Here is a 27,020-nt window from a genome sequence, read left to right as displayed (position 1 = left end):
TTTTACATACGCAAAGAAAAACATAGCAGCAAAGTTCCTTTTTGGTTTATCTGTTAATTTATGTATACTTTCAAATGTTATTAATTTACAATGGACAGAAAATATTCAGACCCCACTGAGTCTTTTACTTAAAAGATATTTCATGACATTATGTATGACATTATGACATTATGTCATATGACATAATGTATGACATTATGAAGTATGACATTATGTTAACTGGTAGTTTTGGTTCATTTGAATGTTAGACTTTCTGAGATTTCAGTAGCTTTATTGAGGTAAAAATTGATGTATAATAAACTGTATATGTCTGAAGTATAAAATTTGATATGTTTTGATATATATATACACACACACACACACACACACACACACACATACACACACAACTGGGAAACTGTCCACCCCAATCAAGATAATAGACATATCCATCACCCCATACCTTTTGTAATTCTTCCCTCCCAACCCTCCCCACCCATCGTCAGGCACCCACTGATATTGTCATTATAGATTAGTTTCTATTTTCTTGCTTTTTGTCATTTAGATTAGTTTGCATTTTCTTGAATTTTATATAATTGGAATTTTACAGTATATGTTCTTTTTGTTTTTCTTTTATTCTGCATAATTACTTTAAGATTTGTCCATGGTGTAGTGTGTATCAATAGTTCATACCTTTTTTTTTTTTTGCTGAATAATATTCCAGTGTATGGATATACCACAATTTGTTTACCCATTTATCCATTGATGGACATTTGGGTTATTTTCAAGTTTTGGACTATTAAGAATAAATTTGCTTTGGACATATAAGTCTCTGTATGGACATATATTTTCATTGCACCTAGGAGTGGAATGGCTGAATCATGTGGTAAGAGTGTATTTAACTCTTTCAGAAACTGCCAAACTAGTTTTCTGAAGTGGTTTTATTGTATCACATTCCTACCAGCAAAGTTCCAGTTGCTCTAAAGCCTCACCAATACCTGGTATTGTTAGTCTTTCTCATTTCAGCCATTTTAGTGGGTGTGTAATGGTATCATTGTAGCTTTTATTTGCATTTCATCTCATGATCAGTGACGCTGAGCATCTTTTTATGTGTTATTTACCATCCCTGTGTCTTCTTTCATGAATTATCTATTCAAATCTTGTTTTTAATTGTGTTCTCTGTTAATATTGAGTTGTAAGAGTTCATTATATATTCTGGATATGAGTCCATTATTATATATATGATTTGGAAATATTTTGTCCCAGTCTGTGGCTTGTCTTTTCATTTGCTTGGTATTCTCTCTCTTTTTAAAAAGCTTAATTGAGATGTAGTTCACATTTCAAAGATTAGAAGTTTTTAACTTTAAATCTCAGTCTGTCAGTATTTTCTTTTATGGATTATGCTTTTGGTATGTCTAAGAAATATTTACCTGATATTTTTCCTATATTTACTTTTAGAAGTTTTATAGTTTTAAGTTTACTTTTAGGTCTGTGATACATTTTGAGGTAATTTTTAATATGGCTTGAGGTGTAGATTGAAGTATATATTTTTACATACGAATATTCAAAAGTCTAGCACCATTTCTTAAACTATCTTTTCTCCACTTAATTCCCTTTGAACCTATGTTGGAAATCAGTTGTCCATATACATGAAGTCTCTATTCTGTTCTATTGATTTCTTTGTCTGTCTTGACCCCAAAACCACACTGTCTTGACTACTGTAGCTTTATAATAAGTCTTGAAATCAAATAGAGTTAGTCCTCTATGTTCTTCGTTTTTCAAAATTGTTACTTGGTCTAGGCCCTTTGCATTTCTACATTAACATTGGAATCAGTTTGTCAATTACTGAAAAAAAAGCATGTTGGAAATTTAATTAGTATTATGTTGAATCTGTAGATCTTGTTGAATCAGTGTTGTTAAAATGATGTCTTAACGATACTGAGTTTTCCAGTCCATGAACATGACATATCACTGTACTTATTTAGGTCTTAATTTTTCTCAGCCATGTTTTCTAGTTTTCCATTTTCAGGTCTCATATATCTTTTGTCAGATTTACCCTAAATATTTAATATTTTAATGCTATCATAAATAGTATTGTCTTTTCAATTTTAATTTCTAATCATTCATTGCTAGTACAATATACAGAAATACAATTGATTATTGATTTTGAATCCTAAAGTCCTGTTAAGCTTATTAATTAGTTCTAGTAGCTTTTTTGTTGATTTCATAGAGTTTTCTACGTAGATCATCATGTAATCTGTGAATAAAAACAGTTTTACCTCTTCCTTTCCAATCTGGATACCTTTTATTTATTTGTTCCTGACTTACTGCACTGGCTAGAGTAGTACAGTGTTGAGTAAAAGTGGTTAGAGGAGATACCCCTGTCCTGTTCCTAATCCTAGGGGGAAAGCATTCCATTTTTCACATTAAGCATGATGTTAGCTGTAGGGTGTTTTATAGATGCCATTTATCAGGTTAGGCTTTTCATGAGTGTTTATTGTTATAAGAACTAGAAATGTAATTTATAACACTATTGCTTAAATTAAATGAAGGTTTTTAAAAGTAGAAAAGATCGCATTTACATTTTTTAAGAAGAAAGGCTTTCAGAGTATTTTTCAATATAATACTCTTTTAACAGGTGAATTCCACCACTGCAATATTCTGGCATTGCAAGGGACATCATTACTAAACATTTTTAGTATTTTTTCTGCTATGTAATTGTTGTGACATAAATTTGGAGTCAAAGATATTATAAGAACATGATGGGAAAGTAGAAACTAGAGATACATAAAATGTCCTTTAAAATAAAGCTTTTTTATAAGTTTATGGATATTTTGATTCCATAAAAATCAATAATAAGGAGTAAAATCATATAACTTTAGCAGTATATCTCAGATTTAGTCTAACCCTTACATTTTACAGATGATGTTAAGTGAATCTCTTGGGGAGTCTCATGTACTTTCATGATTTCTGCTATCATGGCGATGTCATCCAAATCTGAATTGCCAAATCAGTCTCTTCTCTGAACTCCAGTCCTTAGTAGACATGTCTACTATGATGTCCTGAAGGTACCTTGACTAACATAAAACTGCTTATTTCCAAAACCTGCTCTTGCATTTCTTTCCATGGTGAGTGGCACAAATGTCTTGCTATCTAAGCCAAAATCCTTTTCCACCTTTTTTCCTAAATCTGCTGGAACTTCAGTGCTTATTTTCATAGTATTATTTTTGGTATTTATCCCCTTTTCTTCATTTCCTTTGTTATTGCACTTTTCATCATTTTTTAATCTGTAATATTATTATTTTCTAATTAGTTTTCCAGCACTCAGCTTCATACCTTTCCTGCCCATTTTTCATGCTGTTTTCAAGGCGGTATTTCTAAAATACTTACTGGATCATATTACTGCCTGGCTTACAATCTGTTGGTGTTCCTGCATTGTCTTTAGCAGTGGTTTTTTGGAGGAAGAGTGTTATGGACCTCTTTTGAAACCCTCTCTAGAGAGTCTCATAGTCTAAAATTTTCAATACCTATAGAAGCTGAAACCTGGATTAAGAACCTTTCTACAGACTGAAATTTGAATTCCTCCGTATGGTATATAGACCCCCTTTGATCTGCTTACTGTTTATTCTTTCCAGACATCATTACTCTCCTCCCACCCAACCCCCATACTCCAGCCATACTGAGCTACTTGCATTTTCTCCAAACACATCAGCATATGCTTCTTCCCTTGCTTATAATTTCTCTAGTTGACTCTTTCCTTGGTTGAATTCTTAATTCATTCAACAAATATTTATTGAACATTTTGAGGAGCTATGCCAGGTGCTGGATTTACTGTGTACTTACAGAGCTGTCTAATGATATAGACCAACATTAAACACAAAATAATTAAATAATTATAAAATGTGGTAAACGGTATTAAAAAAGAAAGAAAAGGGTGATTATGGGAGACAATAACAGGAGGAGCTTAATTTAAATTGGAGAGCAGAGGTCAGGAAAGGCCTTTCTGAGGTAGAAACCTTTAAGCAGAGACCTAAAGTATACGCAGGAGTTGGGCTGGTAGGGAGAGTGTCTCAGAGCAGAATACAAGATATCCTTTTGTGGGGAAGCATGCATGTGAAGCACTAAAGGTAGGCCATTGTGGCTGGAGCATAGGCAGTGAGCAGGAGAGTGGTAAGGTTGAAATTAGAAAGGTAACAAGAGTTATGTTTCATATTTGGGCCTTGCATGTCATGTTTGGTGTTTGGATTTTTTCCTGAATGCAGTGGGAAAGAATTTAAGTGGGGGAGGACATGTTAAGATTGGTGTTTTGAAATTATATGGCTGCTGTTTGGGAAAATGAATTGGAGGATGTGTGCAAGACTAGAAGTGGCAAGGCCTATTAAACTATTGCAGTAGTCTAGGTTTGAGATGAGATGCCTAGCTCTAGGCTAGCAATGGTGAAGGTCAGAAAAAGACAAATGAGATATGTATCAAAGGTAAAATCAGTAGACTTTGATGGTGAATGTTAACTCCTTGAAAATAGTGACATTTATTTTGTGTCTTCAATTTCTAGATCAGTGCCTGGATACAGTTAATGCTCAATAAATATTGTTGGATGGATGGAGAGTTGGATGCATTGGATGTGGGGCCTCACGGAGAGGAAGCTGTCATTAATGATTTCTAGATTTCTGACTGGATCAGCTAGATGGATGGAGGTCTGTTTATTAAGATGGAGAAGCAGGTTTTGAGAGGCAGAGTAAGAATTTAGTTATAGATTTATTGAATTTGAGATGCCAGTGGGATATCTAAATGCATATGCCCAGACGGCAGTTGGTTGGGGCCCAGAAGGTAGAGGAAGTCCATCTGACAATGTCTAATATCCATTCTTTCATTAGACAAATATTTATTGAGCACCTACTCTGTGCCTAGTACTGTCCTGAGATATAGCAGTGAACCAGAGATCCTTACATCATAGAGTTATATTCCTGCAGGTTAGGGGTAGGATGGGTGATAGATCAACAAATAAATGCTTTTTAAAAAATGAGTACAATATGGGGTATAGTGAGGGCACAAGATTAAGACAAATTCTCCATTGAGGAAACACTCATCTTTCACTGGATGGCAGTGGGGGGTGGCTTTTGTTACAAGTATGTATTAATTTCTGTATGTTAGTTGATTTAGTGCTTACCCTCAGTTCTCTCACCTTAGCTTCTACATTCCTGAGTTGTTTATTTTGACTGTTTTTTATTGGATGGATTTTGGCTTTAAGTAGATTTTCCCTCCTCTCCAAGAAGAGCTCACAGGTGCTTTATTACCTTATTTCTCTAAAGATTTCTTTTATTTCTATTTCCAGTATGTATAAAAACTTTTAAAGGAAATTTAGACATTGTGTCATTTCTCACACTGGAGTCATATCTTCTAGCATGTGGAGTCTTATTGTGGAGAAATCTTGAGGCTAACTTAATCTTTCCCATTTGCACATAACTTACATTTATTTGTCTAGGTGCTCATATAACTCTTTATTTAAAAATCTTAAATTTCTATAACTTTAACAGTGTATGTGTTAGGGTTGATTATTTTGTGCCTGTTTTTATAAGGTGCATTGTATCCTTCCCATCTTCAGATACAAATTATTCTGTATTTCTTTGAATTTTTAAAAATATATTTTTGAATATTCTTTTTATCCCTATAAAGCATAATGGTTACGAACAAGGCTCTAGAACTGTAAGGTCTGGGTTCACAACTCAGCTTCTCTGCTTACTATCTGGCCTTGGGCAAGTTCCTTAATCTTTCTGTTCCTTAGTTTCTTCATTTAAAACAGGGATAATAGTAGTATTTCCTGAGGATTAAATGAATTTATATATATATATATATATATATATATAAAATGCAGTTGCAACAGTTACTGGCATATGTTACATGCACGGTAAGTGTTAGCTATTACTATTAACTATTCCATTTTCCTGTTACCTACTGTTCTTTTCTGTTAGTGTTCAAAAGGCCTGTGTGGCTCACAGCAAAGTTCTTGAGGTCACAGGGTTTTCTGTGTCGTGTGGCAGTTGCTCTGTGTTTCTATCGTTATCTCCACTTTACCTCCAGCATTTTCCTAAACCTAGGAATGTTTCAACATGTTTTGTTTTGTTTCGTTTTCCTTTTAATTTTACTTCCTCCTGTTGTTCTGTTTCTACAGAGACCCGCTATTCCCTTGTTCTAGCCACACATCTGGATGTTGTGTTCCTAGTCAAAGGATAGTTAGATCTTCATTTCAGATCTGTGGTCCTTAGGCTTAAGGAAATCTGATTCCTGTTCAGGTCTGCTAAGACTTCCTTGGTATGCATCGAGAATTTAATAGATTTGGCAAGTATGTTTTGTAGTTAGTGGTTTAAGGTTATACTCATGTCCTTCTTTCATGGAAGATGGATTTTTTTTTCCCCTCTATTTTTGCTTTTAGTGTTGAGGAAGGCTAGTGGAGTAAAACTGCTTTCGTTCTTTTTCATCTTTACCTGGAGTTTAGTGCATATTTATTGCATTGAAGGAATGAGTGGTTTGTGAGAACATTGCCATGAATAAACACATTCAGGTGGAAACAGATTTCTCCTTAGATGCATAGCTGGCAAGTTGCCCATGTGGCAAGTAGATGTTAACTAAATTCTCAACCAAGCTTTGAGATTTGGAGACACGGATTCTGTAGGGTTGGGAATTTTTTCATAACCAGTTTTTATTGGCTTATCTCTGCCTAAAACGAATAAAGGGTATGAATACCTTTCTAGCTAAATATTTTGTAGCTATACCAGATTAGTTTTCTGATTCTCACTCATGTGAAAACTTTTAGTTAACTGTAAAAAACTATACAAAGGGAAGATAATGTTTTCTTGTAAGGTAGTAGTCTAGAGGTTGAGAGTAGGGACTCTAGTTAGACTATGAGGGTTTCAGTCAGAAGTCCTCCATCTACTAGTTATATAGCTTGTATAAGTTACTTAATTTCTTTGAATTTCACAGTTTCCTACTATAAAAAGAAGCTAAAAATAATATTTCTCTCTTTGAATTTTTGTTAGAATAAAATTAACTAATATATACGTATAAAATACTTCATGCAGAGACTGGCATATGGTAAGCACTCAAGTACGTTTTAGCTAATATAATCATGATTTTAACTGTTAATGATTACTCTTGTCCTGGGTAATGGAGGACGTATATTTGGAGCAATCTGCCTAGCATAGTTTTTAACTACCAAGTGTAACCTGAAGGTAATTGAGTGTTCCTCAGCTAATAACTATTCTTCCCAAATGAGTATTTTTCAGGGAATCTAACCTCAAGAAATATGGACCAGCTTACTGTGTTATTCTTTTTTTTTAAATTAATTAATTTATTTATGGCTGCATTGGGTCTTCATTGCTGCGTGTGCACTTTCTCTAGTTGTGGCAGGAGGGGGCTACTCTTCATTGCAGTGTGTGGGCTTCTCATTGCGGTGGCTTCTCTTGTTGTGTAGCACGAGCTCTAGGTGTGCGGACTTCAGTAGTTGTGAAGTCAGTAGTTGTGACTCGCAGGCTCTAGAGCGCAAGCTCAGTAGCTGTGGCACACAGGCTTAGTTTTTCCATGGCATGTGGAATCTTCCTGGACCAGAGATTGAACCCGTGTTCCCTGCATTGGCAGGCAGATTCTTAACCACTGCGCCACCAGGGAAGTCCTACTGTGTTGTTCTTTACCTCTCTAATTTATGCTTATTTCCAGCCAGTTTATCTCTTCTTTAAAATACAAGTTCAGCAGAACGATTTTTCTCATAAGAATTCAGAAACCTTTGTTCTGATGATGAGCCCATTTAAATTTGGGTTTGAGCACTGATAGAAAACTAAGCTGGATTCCCTTAATGGGGAATCTGTCCATTCACCCTCCCAGGGTAGAATTTTTCTCAGGAACTAAATAGCTTTATCTAGCAGGGTCTTCCTGCCATTAGCAGTGGAACAGTACAAAGGCCACATTGAGCATAGCTGCTGGGGAAACCTTTTTCCTTCTCTGGCCTGTAAATGCCATTCTGTCTCTGTGAAAAGCCCTGACATCAGCTCTTGGAAAAATCCAAATACTTGTGTTAGAACAGGGCTGAAGCACTTGCCTGGGCAGAGACTAAATGGCTGAACTATGGTTCTAAGTTTACCAGATGGCTCTCAGTCATGTTATGCTTAAAAAAAAAATTGAGGGGCTTCCCTGGTTGTGCAGTGGTTAAGAATCCACCTGCCAATGCAGGGGACACGGGTTCGAGCCCTGGCCCAGGAAGATCCCACATGTCGCGGAGCACCTAAGCCCGTGAGTCACAACTACTGAGCCTGTGCTCTACGGCCCGTGAGCCACAACTACTGAGCCCGCGTGCCACAGCTACTGAAGCCCATGTGCCTAGAGCCCGTGCTCCGCAACGTGAGAAGCCACTTCAATGAGAAGCCTGCACACCGCAACGATGAGTATCCCCTCCTTGTTGTAACTAGAGATAGCCTGCGCACAACAATGAAGACCCAACACAGCCAAAAATAAATAAATAAAATAAATTTAAAAAATTGAGTCTATGAGTTTCAGGTGTTATCTAGAGAAATTAGGATAGAAAGGACAATCTAACAGCTACCCCCCCTTTCTTTGCTAGTTTCCTCATTTTATTCTTTTTCCTAACTTCAAGATAATGTGGAATTCATGCTTGGTGGGGACAGAATATATCAACATTATAAACTTTATATAGTATTCTCCACATATTAGGTGCCTCATAAGTATTTGATTTTGGGGGCAAAATACACTGTTACTATAAACATAGACTGAACTAAACTTTCTTAGTGTTCAAATCTATGGAATATGAAAGTTCATTCATCAGAGGGCTCCTTTAAAACATAAATCAGTTCATGATTTAAAAACCTACAGTGGTGTTCCATTGTACTTTGAATAAAATCAAAATTTGTTGACATGGCTCATATTCTTACATTATCTGGTTCCTGTCAAAAGATCTGTTGATCTTGTCTTAGTACTTCTCTCTTGGTCTTTATGCTCAAGCCACAGTGGACTTTGTATTTCTTGAAAACAGTAAGCTTCTTCTCCCTTGTGACCTTTGTACTGGCTGTTCCCTTTGCCTGTAAACCTCTGGCTCTAGATCTTCTCATGGCTGGCTCCTTTACCTCATTTATGTCTCAGCTCAAATGCTTTAGAGGTCTTTTTTGAATAAACTAAATTAACTCATTTAATCACAGTTACATGTCTTTTATTTTTCTCATAGCGCTTACCACTATCTGAAATTATTTGGTACAGTTATTTGTTTGGTCTGTTGTCTTCTTGTAGAATGTAAGCTTCTTGAGAGCAGAGGCCTTATCTGTTCACCGATGAACCTCTAGTGTCTAGAACTGCTTTGGCACAGATTGCTGTTCCTGTAACTGAGTATGCATTTGGCTGCCTGTAACAGGAACTAAGTCAAACTGACTTAAGCAGTAAGGACATTTACTGGCTCACATAAAAAGTCTAGAGGGAAGGTTGAGGGATTTTTGACTTAGTGGCTTAACTGTGTCAGTGGCCGAGGTTCTTTCCATTTTTCCACTTTTGCCATCATTGTCAGCTTCATCTTAAACTAACCTTTAAGATTGGATGCTAACTAGCAAGTTAGGGCTCCTCGCTTCCTCATTCACATCCAGTGGGAGAGGAAAAGAAGTTTCATGTGGTTCTCTCTTTAAGAGTAAGAAAATACTTTCACAGATGTGTCTGGTAAACTTTGTTTCTATTCTCCAATTGCTTTCTGAATCAATCACTTACCCGAGAATGGAATTACATTAGGCCAAAAAGTTCCACCTCTTTTTGCTGCAAATGGAGTCATCTTTCTCTGAGTCAGCTGGGCTCTGAGGAAAGTAGTAGATAAGATAGTAGTAGAGTAAAATTATGGTTTCTGGATTGGGAATCACTTATATCCTCTGTAATTCTAAATAAAATTTTTTTTAATGAATGAATTCATTTAGTAAACCTGTATTGAATTGTCAGATATATGCTCAGCACTCTACTAGTTAATTGGAATACAAAATCAGATACAACATGGTTTTCACTTTCAGATAATTTAAGGTTTAGTGAGAGAGTCAAACAAGTTAACAGAATATTAAAATTGTTTTAAAAATCAACATGATGGGGCTTCCCTGGTGGCGCGGTGGTTGAGAGTCCGCCTGCCGATGCAGGGGACACGGGTTCGTGCCCTGGTCTGGGATGATCCCACATGCCGTGGAGCGGCTGGGCCCGTGAGCCATGGCCGCTGAGCCTGCACATGTGGAGCCTGTGCTTCGCAGCGGGAGAGGCCACAACAGTGAGAGGCCTGTGTACTGCAAAAACACACACACACAAAAAAAAATTAACATGATGCACCATGATGACTGTAGTTAACACTGCTGTATAACTTGTAGGAAAGTTGTTAAGAGAATGAATTCTAAGAATTCTTATCACAAGGAGAAATTTTTTTTTCCTTTTTTCTTCTTTCCTTTTTATTGTATCTTTAAGAGATGTTTGTTAGCTAAACCTATTGTGGTAATCATTTCACAATATGTGTAAATTAAGCCTTCATGCTGTACACCTTAAACTTATCCAGTGGTGTGTGTCAATTATTTCTCAATAAAACTGGAAAAAATCAATTAATTGATTTAAATAATTGAATCCAAGAGAAAGTGGAAAAAAGTGAAAAGGGGAAACAAAGAACAGATGAGGCAAATGAAAAGCAAATACCAATCATGATAGACTTAAACCTATCCATATCAGTAATCACATTAAAGGTAAATGGCCCAAACACCTCAATTAAAAGGCAGAGATTATCAGATTGGATAAAACAGCAAAGCCCAACTATATGCTGCCTACAAGAAACACATCTTAAAAATAAATACACACAATTTAAAAGCAAAAGGATAGAAAAAGATATGCTATGCCAACACTAATCAAAGTAAAGTTAACATGACTGCATTAATATCAGATAAAGTAGATTTCAGAGCAAAAATATTATGAGGGATAAAGAAGGTCATTTCATAATGATAAAGGGGTCAATAAAGGAGAAGAAAACATAGCAGTTGTAAACTTTTATGCATTTATTAACAGAGCTTTAAAACTCATGAAACAAAAAGTGATGTAACCACAACAGACAAATGTACAATCATTAACAGTGATTTCGGTATCCCTCCATAATGGAAAGAAGTAGACTGAAAGTCAGCAAGGATACAGAATACTTAACACTATTGACCAATTTGATCTAATTGCGTTTATAGAACACTCTAGCCAACAACATAATGCACTTTTTTTTTTTTGGCAAGTGCACTGTGGAACATTTACTAAGATAGACCATATTCTGGGCCACAGAATAAATTTGAATAAATTAAAAAGATTTAAGGCATACAAAGTATGTTCTCTGACCACAATGGAATTAGGTTAGAAATCAATAAAAGAAAGATTTCTGGAAAGCCCCCAAATATTTGGAAATTAAACAGCAGAATTTTGAATAACCCATGTCTCAAAGAAGAAATCAAAAGGGAAATGGGAAATTATTTTGTGCTGAATTAAAATGAAAACACAAAATATCAGAATTTGTGGAATGCCACTAAAGCATTACTTAGAAAGTTATAGCATTAAATACCTATTAGAAAAGAGGAAAGGTCTAAAGTCAGTGACATCAACTTCTGTTTTAAGAAACCAGAAAAATAAGAGGAAATTTAAACCAAATTAAGCAGAAGAAAGAAAAAAAGATCACAGTAGGAGTCAATGAAGTAGGAACAGTAGAGAAAGACAGTGAAAGCAAAAGCTAATTCTTTTGAGAATATCGGTAAAGTTGTTAAATCTCTAGTCAGGCTGATCAGGAATAAAGACGAGAAGACAAACATTACCAATTTCAGGAATCAGAGAGGTGATATCACTACAGATTCTATAAATATTAAAAAGATTATAAGGGAATATTATGAATAGCATGCCAGTAAATTTAACAATTTAGGTGAATTATGGTTTGGAATTTTATAAATCCCAATAATATTAATATATAATACATAAATATATATACCTATGTATTATATAATATATAAATAGCATATAAAATACATATATATGAACATATAAAAGACATGTATATGTGTGTGTGTGTGTGTATGTGTATATATATATATATATACACATATACATAGATGGGAGCTAGATTTCTCACTGTCAGATTGGGAAGTTAAGCAAAGAGGGAAGGTGAATGAACTCTGTAGTACTGGATTAGAATCAGAGACATCAGTATGAACTCATGTTTAGTTTAATAAATATGCAGATGGATAGATACTATACATGAGTTAGTATACACACATGAATTTCTTAGCTTTGTTTGCTGAGAGGGCCAAGAAGTGTTGACACCCCAGTAGCAGCAAGTACACTCAGCACCCAGATCTTGGTTTCTAAATACCATTGTCCAATAAAATGACTCCTTAGAGAAATGGTTGATTCTAGGGCTGGAGTAGGGAAGATATAAGATGAGCCTAAAGCACTTTGTAGTGCCAGAAACAGGAAGTGCTCAAAAAATAAAACAGTGGGGGCATGTCAAAGGGTTATAGGTGAAGGAACTCTCAATGGCTGAAGCTGAAATCATTTGAGCAAGAAAATAATGTAGTATTGGATTAGAACTCAAAGTATAAAATAAGTATACACGAGTTCATGCTGATAGAAATTATTGCATAAATAAGAGGAGAAGACACAAATTTTCCTTATGGGAAGAATTCCAAGTAGCATATGTAAATTCTGCCTCCTCCAGGAGATGGAGCTTAATCTTCCCAACCCCTAATATGGACTAGATTTAGTGACTTGCTTCTAAAGAGTAGAGTATGGAAAGGGGAAAAAAGGAACTTTACAGGGAGAAGTCTGGCAAATGCTAGCTTAACCAAATGATCAAGGTTAACATTGCTAGTGATGTCACATTGATATTGTGCATCTTTTGATATGTGATAAGAAAGGCATTTCACCTCTGTGGTATTCCAGAAATAGGCCCACATATATATTTACAACTGATTTTCAACGAAAGTGTAAAGGCAATTCAGTAGAGAAAGGATAGTCTTTTCAACAAATGATGCTGGAACAATGGGATATCCATATGCAAAGAAATAAATTTCTATCCATACTCATGCCCTATACAAAAATTATTGCAAAATATGTCATAGACCTGAAAGTAAAATTGAAAATCATTAAGCTTTTAGAAGAAAATGTAGGAGAAAAGTCTTTGTGACTTTGTGTTAGGCAAAGGTTTCTTAGATATGACACCAAAAGTGTGTGCAAAAGACTATTTCCAAATGAGATCACATTCACAAGTACCAGAGGTTAGAACTTCAACATATCTTTTTGGAGGACACAATTCAATGCATAACAAGTGTAGTGGTTCCCAGTTTAGGGATTGCTTCTATGTTTAATGCAGGGGAACTGAGAATTTCTCTATATACTAAGTGCAATTCCCATACTGTGTAAGTAAAGCATCTTCCATATCTTTGCTTACTTTTCTTTCAAATGCAATGATGGTGTTGTAATTAATAAATACAAGTTCATTTGAAAATATTATGAGTTTGTTGTAGCTTTTTGGCATTTATTCAATTTGTGGATAATATACCTCTAACTGCTATTATGTGGATCTCTGCTTTGTCTGTTTTTACTTTTAACAGCAATAGTCCCTTTCACCTATTTTGTGCCGAACTTTGACACTCAGACACCAAAATAATGTTACTTTGTCTTACAAAGTCTGTTCCTAAAACAGCTCCTTCAGCTTCTTGCTTCTGTGTGTTTCCTTAAGGGATAGAAATGAGTTCATGGGATTGAGCTAGGAGGATTGAGACACTGCTGTGTCTTCTCTTTTCTGTTTACCTGGTACACACAGAAACTCCTCTTTACTTCTAGCCAAACTCCCATGTGGATTCCTTACTGTAGATAAATTCATCTTAAGGAAGAAATCAAGAGGGAGTGCATAACTTGAATTACAACGATATTTTGTTACAACATTGTTTATTATACTAAAAAGTGGATCTAGCCTAAGTATTTACAAATGGGAATTGGTTAAATTAATTAAGTAGCTATATCACAAAGCACTTTGCAGGTATCAAGAATTATCTAGAGCCCTGTTTTTTTAAATCTTTATCTCATGTGTAAGTTCAATATATAAAATAAATAAAAGCTAAGCAGCTCTGATGTATGGGGAACCTAGAGTCTTCATCTACCCAATTTTGTCCTCTGAGGGACCTCTTTCGAACCTCTAGGATTTTATGCGGCACAATTTAAAACCAGTGCTGTAGTGAAAAATGTAATGATGTAAAATTATGTTGATATTAAGTTTAAAAAATTACCAAAACAATATGTCCATTATGCTTTAAGTTTTATAAAAAGAACTTTTATACACTGTGTTTATACTATATACAAATACAGTAATCTATATCTTGAGAAAAGATGGGGGAAATATTCATTAAAATGCTAGGTGTTGAGATTATAGCTGATTTTTGGTTTCTGTTTTGTCTTTTTAATTTTTAAATTGTGTACATGTATTTCTTTGGGGATAAAAGATATTCTTTCATATTAAAAAGTAGAGAACCATTGCTTAATAGGAAACTTTACATTTGGGGAAAGATAACAGTCTCATTCCTCAATCCCTTGAGAGAGAGGAATTATCTTGGAAATGTTATAAAAATGATATTAGTAGCATAGGTTTATTTAAAAATTATTAATATCAGTAGTCTTATGTGTTAAGCATGTTAGGATAAGTCACATTTTTAGCATCTAAGGGAGAAAATGGAACTGAATGTCAGTGAATTCAGAATGAACTGAACTTTGTAAAGCAATGATTCTCAATTCTGGGTTGATGTAAGAAGAATGTCAAAATAATTAAAACACCCTTTCTCTCCGCCTTTCCAGATTAAGTGCTCTGGTGAGCCATTGTTACTGATAAGAGTATACCTCAACTCTAGTTCCTTGGTTTTAGATCAAGAAAAACTTCTGTAGAAGAAAGGGTGAGATGGCATGCATATCACTAATTTTCTCACCTTTGCTCCACAAAATCAGAGGTTTTTTTTTTTCTTTGCGGTAGTTTGAAAGTTTGGGGTATTCAGGTTTGGCAGCAGAAAGTGTGGTTTTATGGTAAACTAAGTGGACAGTTAAGAGGAATTGAGGAATTGTTAATATTTGATGGCAGAACCAAAGTGTTTATGAAGAGAAATGTCTCTAGTTTAAAACCAAAATTTTCATCAGATCATTCATTGTATACATAGACAGTAAAAGTATTTTCAATGAAAAATAATCTCCTCAGAAGAAAATAAAACACTTTTATGGATGTGGAAGGTGCGTTATATAGAAAACTTAATTGTAATGATATTGGCTCTGATCAGTTTTTTTAGTAGTCTTATCTTTACCTATATTTTATATCCGTATAGCCTCTAAATTTTCATTATTTATAGAAATATTTCACCAACTAAGGAATATGACTTAAATACAAGGATATGTAATCAAAATACTTACCCATAAAGCATTTCTTATATAATTTATACAAATCGTAAGTAGAAAACATAGAATATGCTCAATCCTTATTCCCTTAGAGTTCTTCCTGGAAAGTGTATGAGGTTTTTATTTCCTCAAAAGAAATAGACATATGTTGGTTTAGTTCAAGGAAATTGTGAACATTTTTAGAGTATGTGGGAACTAAGTTTATACTTTTCTCATTCCCTATATTTTCTTGTGATTTTGGGGGCAATCCTTGCCATTTAACTTGGGTTAAGTATAGCTATGGCAGTGATTAGCCTTCCTGTATTCAAGGAATGAGTGCACACCAAGTACCAACACCTGAAGGTAGGCAGAGATCAAGAATAATCTTTTGTGATTTGGGAGTTAGTGTAGTTTTGGTTATTTTTCCTTCTCCCAAGATTTTAGAAATAAAAGAATCCTATTCCTGTAATTGTGTTGACACTTGATAAGAAATGTTTAGGTGCACTTAAGATAAATCCATTATAATTTGTTTTCTTGTTTGATATTCCTTGCTACAGAATTCTTTTTTTTTTTTTTTTTTTTTGGTACGCAGCCCTCTCGCTGTTGTGGCCTCTCCCGTTGCGGAGCACAGGCTCCGGACGCGCAGGCTCAGCGGCCATGGCTCACGGGCCTAGCCGGCCCGTGGCATGTGGGATCTTCCCGGACTGGGGCACGAACCCATATCCCCTGCATCGGCAGGCGGACTCTCAACCACTGCGCCACCAGGGAAGCCCCAGAATTCTATTTTTTAACTGATACATAATAATTTAAATTTTGAGTAGAACTTTTTTATATAATAGAAAATAAAATATTATTTGACATATTTTATATTATAATTTTATATTTTATGAAATTGTCAAGCTCTGATTAATGCTGAAGCTTGTCTCAGTGGCACCTCAATGCAAAAGGTAAAAAGCTAATAACTAAGACTTTCTACTTCTTCAGAAGCACAATTGTATCTTTCTGCAAATTTGCAGAAAGCAGCTTGTCCTAACAAATTTTGCACATTGTCACTTCAGTTTACAAAATATGAACATTTAATATTAATATATGTTATGTAAAATCTTGTTGGGAAACATGTCTATCCCAGATTGAGGCCTTTTATTCTCTCTCTCATTTTTATTTTCACAAACATACCCTGAAATAGGGAATTGTGAAACAAGATTAAGATTTAAATCCTTATCTAATGAAAATCATACGTTGTCCCTGATTTATAAGTCATGAGATTATTCCGTAGAGTCCAGTTTCTTGCTGATATTTGTTTAGTAATGGATTTGATGGCTTGAATGGTATTTAATGAGATGAGGATACTTAAGTAGTTTGAGGGTCTCAGACTTTTTCAAGTTTCTTTTTTTTTTACTCTTTTTTCTTTTGGAGTGAATAATTTGAAGTCTAAAAAGACACTAAGTTAATGGTGATACTCATGATCTCAAAGGAAATTTATTTAGAAACCTTACAGGAAATACAAAAATGATAATGTTCCAGATTGTCAATAAAAAGGTGAAAGTTTAATAAGCTGTTATTTTTATTGTGAATTACTTTTTCCAGTTCAGAAACAACCAATATGCAGTTTATAATAGCTCTGGCAGAGGGAATTAAAATAATTTAGAATTTACTATTTGATTTGTCAAAGTATGTCCAAGAAGTAAGAGGCATTTACTTGGGGTCTGTCTTGTGTTTAAGTTCTTCAGTAAAAGTGGCAGTATACTAAGCTATGTTTTAAAAGTTAATTTGAGACCTTACATTACATTCTAGTGAATCATTTTTGGATTTTACACAGAACTGAGCTCCTTGTTCCTTGTCATTCTGTGGTTTGTATTGCAAGGTCCACAAGTTTAAAACTAATAACACCATGAAGAATTCTCCATGAGTCATCCTGTCAGCTGTAGCTTCTGCTTTAGAGCCTGTCTGATATAACTAATTAATGTTTTATTGCCAGCTCTGCTAAACTTTTCATGCTTTGGATCTATATGCTAATAACAAAGTACAATGCTAGATAATGTTCAGACTCTTTTTTTGGCTAGTTCCAAAATTTTTTGTTCTTTTAGTGACTCTAAGCTAGACCAGTTATAAATTATAGGTGGCATAAGAATTTATGACTGGTGTGGTTTTTTTTTTGGTGGGGGGGAGGGAAGTGGTAGTGGTCATTTACTACTTTTGGTTCTATGAATCTTGCTGTCCAGAGATCTAAAGATTGAATTAACAGTTCAGCTGAAGTCAGTACCATGGTCTGAATCCCTATACTTACGGGCGCTGTGTATTGTAGACAAATGTTCTTTTAGCTGTTATGTTTGTTATTTTGTGAAAAATGATATAATACTTGAGCTAGCTGGTTCATATTCATATTAGAGTAATTTCAAAATTAAGTGCTATGCTTCAGGTTATTTAAATTATTTAATAGAAATGTATAAATGAAAAGCTCGATTTACATCTGGGACACAGAATGCCTTAATCATTCTTGATATTTTAAAGGAGATGAGGAAATAATGGACTTTTTTGCTAAGTGGCAGGTATGGTCAACATAATTTCACTATGTTTAAATAAAAATCACTGACCTTACTTGCCAGGAAAATTAAAAGTTTTGGTCGTAACCCGATATTTTTTCTTACCCTGTAGCATCTGGGAAGTTTGTTAACTTGAGTATTGCCCTTAATTTTATGTAATATGACTTGGCAAGTTAAGTTTATAGTTTCATCCCTGGCCTTGAATTATGCATTTCTGTGGATTTTACTGAGCTAAAAACCGATTGGAATATTGTTAGTCTTTATTTTTATTTTCTATTGAATTTGAAGTCATGCAGCTAAAGTTCAGATTTTATTTTTGTTCTCCCTAATAGGTAATAATAATTAAGTGGTTACTATGTGCTAGGCAGTGCTTTTCATTTAATCCTTCTCATTTTCTGATTTAATCCGCAAAACAGACTTGTGAGGTAGGTCTAGTATTGTCACTGTTTTACAGATAGGGTAAGCAACTTGCCCACGTTCAAGTACCTTCTCATTGTGAAACTAGAATATGAACCTAGTTATATTTTTTCTGAGGAGTCCCTGAACCTAAGGCCCTGAGATCACTTGTAATTTTCATCGACTATAACAATATTGGAATAGTCTGTTTTTTTCACTATTGTTTATTATCACTTCATGAGGAGTTGAGCCTTAGAATTATCTTGTTATCTGTTTTGCAGAGTTCTTTGTCTAGTAACTCTCCTCACTGGAGTGAGTTTTTCCCCCCTGCATTTTAATATCACTAAAATCAGGATGTATCTTACAATGGAATTTTTGAGAATTCTAAATTTAGTAGCTAACATTGTTTGTTAATAAAAGCTTGACCACTATCCAATGTAGGTAAGATTTCCTTAACTTCCTCCCCTTCATTTCAGTTATCCATTATTAAGAACCATCTAACTCCCAAATTCCTCATCATAACTAAACCCAAGGGAGAAAAATCTAATATCTTGGAGGAGGCAGAGAGTAGGAATTAAGGTTTGATTGTGATATCCCTATTTCTGCTTTCAGAACACTTCTCACTGGAGTAGTATCAAAAGGCTAGCTCTTCTCACCAAAATCAATAAAAGGAAAATACGATTTCTAGTAGGCTATTTATTATAAGCAAATATGTGATGACACAAAACTTTGGCTGTTCTTTGCAATATTTTAGATCCAGAAGAAATTCTGTTTAACGATCTTAAAAGTTTTAAGTTTTAAAATCTTAAAAACAATTATAACATCGTGTATGTATATTGTAGAATAGTTAAACCTGTCTGGGACTTCCCTGGTGGCACAGTGGTTAAGAATCCGCCTGCCAGTGCAGGGGCATGGGTTTGAGCCCTGGTCTGGGAAGATCGCACATGCCGCGGAGCAACTAAGCCCATGCAACACAACTACTGAGTCTGCGCTCTACAGCCCGCGAGCCACAGCTACTGAGCCCACATGCCACAACTACTGAAGCCTGCGCACCTAGAGCCTGTGCTCCACAACAAGAGAAGCCACCGCAATGAGAAGTCCGCACACCGCAACGAATAGTCCCCGCTTGCTGCAACTAGTGAAAGCCTGCGTGCAGCAAAGAAGACCCAACACAGCCAAAAATAAATAAAACTAAATAAATAAGTTTATTAAAAAAACCCCAAAAAACAAAAACCTGGCTAAAAAATGGAAGTTTTACTCCAGTATATATTAATTATAGGTTAGGGTTATTTAATTACCAAATCACATTTCCCTCTATAATAACATATTGGGAGGAGTGGGAAAATAAAAAATTGGGGGAGGCCTCTGTATATTGCTACCTAGTGATTTAATGCTAGAGCTCAGAACTAACAAGGAAAAGGCATCCTGAGTCAAGTGAGTGAAAGTATTGTGACATTTAAGGCCCTTGGTTAGGATTTTTGGCATACGAATATGCTTAGTATAGGTAATCAAAAATAGGGGCATCTAGTCACCTTATCCCAATGGCTCAAATTCCTGTTAACCCTTTTCTTTACATATTATGGTTCTTCATATTGGCAGTTTGACTTTGTCTTATAACTAGCAGAATACATATACACATATATAAATATGCACGAAACATGTTCATTGTTGGCTAAATGTCCATGTCATCAATATGATACTTTCAAAAGCCAGACACGTTTGATTAATTAGGCATATCCAACATGTCAGCATTCAGATACAGCTGTTGTACTTAAATATCTAACCAAAGGAGATTTTCACAATTTTATGATTGGACTATACAATGGACAGGGACTTGAAAATGGGATTTTGTACACCAGAATTGTTTCATCAGCCTTGTGTTGGGTTACTCTGTTGCTTAGAATATGGCCATTTCTTAGCCTTTAGACCTACCTTTCTATAGCATTTGATAGTATTATCTCTTCTTTATTGGTTCCTAGGGCAACCCTTTCTCCATTCTGATTTATCTTCTTAATCTCATTCTTTGGCTCTCACATCCTTTCTCAGTTGTTCAGAAGCTAGGTTTCTTTTCCCCAGGATTTGATCCTTGGTGTTTTCTCTTTACCTGCTGTTTTAAATTTCAATGGCCATCAGTGGGTTGGTGACTCAAATCTACAACTCTAGCCCCAAGTTTTTCTTTGGCGTTCTAGCTTTCTATTTCCAGCTATCTGATTACATCTTCATCTCAATATCCAGCAGATGGTAGGGATTTTACAAAACCATGGGATTCTCTTGGTGATTTTCTTAGCTGGAGCAGAGGGAAGAATGAAATAGCCAGGAGGGCCCTTGACTCTGTTACTTGCATACATGCAACTGCACATACATAGGTACATACATATTTGTTTGTTTTACCACATACTTTAAAGTGGAATTTGGTGACTAGAGAAGAAGTATTGTGATGTAAATAAAGCTTTTCTTGAGAAAAGTTCTTTGTACTTTCTGAATATAGTAAGTCGATTATGATAAGCAAGTTATACTGTAGGGCGGTCCTTCTTCTTTATCTTTTCATTCCATTTTTGTCCTCTTTCCCTTCCTTTCCATTCCCTTGTAAGAGAAAATAACTCAGGAAACTGGTTTACAGTCAGTAGTCTGGGAACTTCCAGATTTCTTTACCAGAATCTCTCTGGATGATGCAGTTTCTGACGCAAGCAGCATTGTTTTTGGGTAGGAGTTTTTATAATGGCTGTCAGGCCAAGTGGCTAAGGTTGCTAACTGCAGGTATTGTCCTTTGCAGAAATTCAGCTGGGAATTCTTTTCTGCCAACTTTTATGTTCATCTTTAAATTTAAATCCCATTCCCTCCCACCTCCCCCAACAAGGAAGGATGGACTACTTGGGAACTCTTATTTCTGAAGGTTTGGTTATCTTTTGTAATCAGTATATTCTCTAGAGCAGTGTCCTCTCTTTTATCCCAGAACCCCCTTTCCTTATTATCCCTAACTTGGTCGTAGAGTTAATATGCTATCGCTTATTAGGGAAGTTTTTAGATTCTCTGTCTTTTTCTTTGAATCAATTTTTATTTATATAGGAGGTAAAGGGATTTGTAATTAAAGTTATATTTAGACTAAGGTTTTTTTTTTTTTTTTTAAACTAAACTACCTCCATGCCAAATAAAATAGTCAGGTATCATTTTATGTTTATTTCTTACTACTGTTACTAGTAGCCTTAAAAAAATTTACTGATATTCTTAATAAGCCCTGTTCTTATCACCTAAATAATCTTTACATAAAATGTTATAGGTTGAGATAATTCTAAAAAGGACAGAAATGAGAAGAGGAATGGGAGGATGTTTGAGAACACCCTTTTAGACTTAGGTTAGCATTTATGTATAGCATCAAACTCTTATCAAGAAGCCTCCAGTAATATTTCCTTTAAAAAAGACAACCAGGAGAAAAGGCTGTAGTTCTTTTAGCTTACAAACTGAAAAAACATTTAGAGTACCTTTGTTTTCTACTTTTGGAATATACTTTTAATAACTGATAGTACCCCAGTGGTAATTTTTTCTAGATTTCTGGTATTACCTAAACATAAATAATTGAGAATAATGATTTAATCATGATCAAAGGTTAGACACAGACCAACCAATAGAGCAGTAATAAGTATCCAGATATTTTGAATGGGGAAAGGTGAAGAAGGAACTTTTGCTAGGAAAACTAAATATAATATTTTAATGGTAAAATATTTCTCTTTGCTTAAGTTTTTTTAATCTGTAAAATGGAAATAATATCTTCATAGTTATTTTTTTAGGATTAAAAAATATTACAAGTGAACAGTTTAGAATAGTGCTTAGTATCTACTAAGCTCTCAATAAATGTAGCTATTGCTATTATTATTTGAATTTTTAAAAAGAGAACCCATACTCAGGGACAGCTGATGGTAAATACACCTGCAATTTAAGATTTAACAAAGTAGTTAAGATGTTAAAAAATGGTATCCAACTCCACCTGTTTGTTGAATCTTGCTTTGGGAAAGTTAGTATAGATTTAAATCCCTTATTCTGGTTTTGTAGAATGAATAAGCTTAATAACAATCTTGCAAGTGAAATAACTACATCTATTCTTTTTGTTTTTTCTTTGTTTCAGGTTTCCCCTCAAAAAACCTATAAGGTAAGTTGTTCAGTTGCACTTCATATGTTTAGGTTAAATTTTACTTAGAAGTGTTCCTTCAAAATTATGGTACATTTTTGTGGTTTTAGAAAATGTGGATTTAAGTAGTTTAAAGTTTCAAAATGTTTTACAAATTTAAAATATAACAGGTGTTGCATATTTTTTCTGGAAGACAGCATTATTTTGATAACATTTCCAATGTTTTTAATATAAGCATTTTAAAAGTTTGTTCAAATCGATACTTAAGATCACTCCCTATGAAGAGATTTAATTTAAAAATCTATTGTGACTGTTTTCAGTTGTGAGTAGCTTGGGGAGTGTAAATGGATTGCCAGTTTTTGATGTGTTTTATCACTTGGGTAACTGTAACTGCCTTTTTAGTTAATGAACTTTGACAAACTGGATCAGTCTTAATTACCCTAAGACAGTAAAGGAAAAAATCCAAAATGTCCAAATATGTCTGTGCCTGTATCTCCATATTTATTCATTTCTTGGGATTAAATGCCTCTTCCTCAGTACTCGTTCTTCAGCATCTTTTTTCTCTTTCATCTTAATTGTTGTATGTATTATTTAAAATGTAGGTAGTATGTCATTCCTAATTATTACAGTACTTTTATCATTTCTAGTGATGGCATAGTCCAGGATACCAATGCTAATCTTGGTATTTCAAGTAATTAGAAGTGTATGTATTATAGTAGTGGTCTTGTTTGCTGCCTAGCCATTATCTGATCAAGTATAATTGGGTAGGTCCTAGGAAAAATAATAATTCTTATGCCATCTGGGCCTTGGAAAGACTTCTGTGGCAAGAATTATAGGCAGGCTTTAAGAGAGCCTTGCCCTAGAGAACAAAGGTATGGACACCAAGGGGAGAGAGCAGGGGCGGGGGTGGGGGGTGGGGGGGTGGGATGAACTGGGAGATTGGGATTGACATGTATACACTAATATGTATAAAATAGATAACTAAAAAGAACCTGCTGTATAGCACAGGGAACTCCACTTCACTGTACAGTAGAAACTAACACAACATTGTAAAACAACTATACCCCAATTTTTAAAAAAAAAAGCCTTGCCTAAGATTTTTCTTTTTTAAAACTGTTCTCATCCATGCTGTATTTACACAGTGTTTTTGAACCTGGCCATAATATACATAGGGTTGGGGAATATGTTTAATTACTTTTAGGTACTGTTCTCTTATCTGTTAAATGGAAATAATAGTGATTAACCTGTGAAAACCACTAAAAGGTTTTAAGCAGTTATTTCTCAGAATAAAATAGACTTTATTACCAAATACTGCTCATTATTTTTAAGCACTTTTTATAACCAGGTAAATAGACTCTGTATTAAACATAGTATAGACTGAATTTTAAAACTTCTTGAAAAATATAAATTAGAGAGTTTTATGAGACTGTGTAAGGTAAACTGATTTCTTGGTTTCTCTTTGTAAGACACACTTGGGATTTTTAAATTAAGTTTTTATTCCAATTATTTCCTTATAGTAAAATATTTAATTGCTTTTATTTAATTTAGGCATGGAAGTATTTTGAACCGAGAGTCACCAACAGATAAGAAGCAGAAAGTTGAGCGCAGTACATCACATGATTTTGACCCCACAGGTAAAGCGCTTTGTTCTGCCAAAGAATATTGAGAGTAGTGAAGTTTCCAGTAATAACACTTTAAGCTGCATGACCACCTGAAACACTCAGCAGTAGCTGTTTGATCTGTTTAAGACTCTCCTTCCTCTTCAATTACATAATATAAAACCTTTGCACTCAGGAGGAATACAAGCATTTTTAACTTTCAACACTATGGATTCCACTATGGAAGCATCGTTATAGACTCTATTATATTTTAAAATAATGATGATAATAGAAATGGTTATTGTATCATAATTGGAGATTTTGGTCAGACCAAGAACTTGGGTAAATCCTAGGTATGAACAGTAGTATGTTTATAAAATCAAGGCTATAATCAAGGCTTGATAACAACTACATATTCTGTAGTCATCTAAAAATTCAGGTGTGATCATGGTTAATTGGAGTATTAGATAAAATAATTTAAAATTAATGATCATCTCATTTTAGAATAAGCAAATGAATAGAAATCCCTTTTTCTTCAAAGAGTATTCTAAACTCAGACAGCTGTCTTTCAATCTCAGTAGTGTTGATCTTTCCTAGAGTTTTCATGCTGGTGGACTTTTGACTGTTTATATTCTTAATTTTGTATCTATAGGTTGAACCCCTCTTGTAATATATAGGCCTTTGCTTTCCCCTTGTAAACCCACTCAGTATTTAATTTATAAAAATTGCTTGATAATTTTGCTTTTGTCATTTGAAACTTATTCTTTGTTCATATACTCTTTTATTACTTGTATGTTCCTATGACAAAAGATGAAGTAAGTAAATGCTAAGGTCTCAGATACATAAATATATCTATTTTTAAGTATTTTCACTTAGAAGTAAGAAGTAAAATTTTTAATTTTTAATGGAGTATTTTTTGTGTCTAATTAAGGTTGTTATACTTTTAGTTTAGACTGCTAGTTTATTTTGAAAAATATAAATATTATCTAGGAAGGGAAGAATGGGAGGTGAATAGCTACTAAGTTACCTGCATCTTGGGTGGTAGGTGAAAAATCCCAATCATCAATTTAGGAGGCTTTGGTGGTGGAAGTATGTAATATGTAAGTTCTTGCATCTCCATTAAGAAAAATCCTTTATTTCTGACACCTAATTTTGATGTCATAGGGCTCAGAGGCTTTCATTTATATGATTAGTTACTGTCTTGATAATTAGGGTCACATGTTTCTGCCCTGTGCTCATCGAAGCATTATAGTCTTGTTAGATTGACTTAACTCTGTATTGGTCATCTGTGATGTGCCTGTCTCCAAAGACAGATTAGCAAAGTGGTATTCAGTGCCTCATAATGAGATTATTACAGCTTTTAGTGCTTTTGTCATCTCTACAATTGTCAGATGATATATTTTGTAGACTTTTCATGTATTGTTTTGTTACATATTTTTATTGCACTGTCTTTTCTTTGATAAATCTAAAATATGTCATTACCTGTGCTGTTCCTGACTATTCTAAGGGCTATCACCTGTGACGTTCATACTTTGTGTTTGCACGATTTAACTTGATCATGATTCATTCTTTTTTCCCCCATGAATTTTTCCCCTTACATTGGTCTCCATATTTTCTATATCTCTCTCCTTTTCTCCCGCTCCTGTGCAGATAGCTCCTCCAAGAAGACAAAGTCTAGTTCAGAGGAGAGTAGATCCGAGATATATGGTAAGCTAATGTAGCCCGAGATATATGGTAAGCTAATGTAGCCAATTCAGCCTTGCACCTTGGAGCTTGCTTCATGCTGTTTCTTTCCTTTCTTTCTTTTTTTTTTTTTAACTGCAGTCTCTTTTGTGTCTGCTCTGCATGGCATGATCTATTGCAGGGAAAGGGAGCCTGGGGTTTTAATGTGGCTGTGATGTGGAAGCTTAAGGTTGCTAGAAACTAACATTGTAGAGTAAGAATAGGCACATTACCCATCTTCTCTTTCGTCTTGTTTATGTTAGGAAAGTGATTATCTCTAATATGTTTGGGTCAAGTTTCTCCAAATAACATGGATGAGCTTTGAATTCTTGGCATTTTCTTCCCATGTCCCGTTTGCAGAGTTTGGATCATGTAGAATTTCATCAGTGCTACCAGTCTTTTTCTCTAAGTATAGTACTGGTATAGTTTGATGTGTTAGCAGTTCTTTGGAATTTTAATTTTATTTTTAATTGTTTATTTTTAATTGCCTCATCATCTGGAAATGCTGTTCTTGTGTAATTTATCTAGAACAGCAAAAATATCCTAAGCATTTTATTTTTGTAGCATGAAGAATGTCTCTGCCTTTCATAAGTTTCCCTAAAGCTTATTCTGAATGGGAAAATTTCAGAATGACACCTTTAAAAAATAATCTTCGCAAAGAGCAGCTTTAACCTGAATGGTCAAGTTTTGCAACAGATGATTAAAACACTAATATTTCCAGGCTATGTCCTGTCTTCCAAAGATAATATAAACCATGTTTGTGAATTTCAGACATATTTTTCCTTTTCCTTTTCTTCTGCATAGTTTTACCTGTCCTCTTTTCTTGATTTGGCATCTAATTAGTGTTTTGAGAAAAGTGGATAAGAGAAGCACTGCCTGGAACCTAGACTTTTTTTTTTTTTTTTTTTTTTTTTGCGGTACGCGGGCCTCTCACTGTTGTGGCCTCTCCTGTTGCGGAGCACAGGCTCCGGACGCGCAGGCTCAGCGGCCATGGCCCACGGGCCCAGCCGCTCCGCGGCATGTAGGATCTTCCCGGACCGGGGCACGAACCCGTGTCCCCCTCATCGGCAGGTGGACTCTCAACCACTGCGCCACCAGGGAAGCCCTAGACTTTTAAAATAATCTCTGAAAGACCAGTAAGTTTTTTTTTTTAAAAGAAGAATCCAAATTTGGCCTCAAAGGAAAACCAGGTCTTCTCCAATAGAGGCTGAAAGTCTATCAAGT

General features: G+C 34.8%; 1 protein-coding gene across 2 annotated transcripts in view; it reads left to right on the top strand.

Annotated features, from left to right (window-relative positions):
• The window catches only part of ARHGEF12 (Rho guanine nucleotide exchange factor 12), a 140,257-nt gene that overhangs the window by 40,915 nt on the left and 72,322 nt on the right, over positions 1–27,020 (top strand). Inside the window, exons 2-4 of one of the 2 annotated variants that reach the window (XM_082844836.1) lie at positions 22,474–22,497; positions 24,025–24,110; positions 25,725–25,781. In XM_082844836.1, coding sequence (XP_082700962.1) covers positions 22,474–22,497; positions 24,025–24,110; positions 25,725–25,781 — 167 coding nt within the window. The remainder of the gene's footprint in view (positions 1–22,473; positions 22,498–24,024; positions 24,111–25,724; positions 25,782–27,020) is intronic. The other variant, XM_082844837.1, reaches the window with a different exon arrangement.

Source organism: Leucopleurus acutus, assembly GCF_964270905.1.
Source record: "Leucopleurus acutus genome assembly, chromosome: 8".
Taxonomy (NCBI): Eukaryota; Metazoa; Chordata; class Mammalia; order Artiodactyla; family Delphinidae; genus Leucopleurus; species Leucopleurus acutus.
Note: the sequence above shows the minus strand (reverse complement) of the source record. Positions and strands in the feature narration are given on the sequence as shown.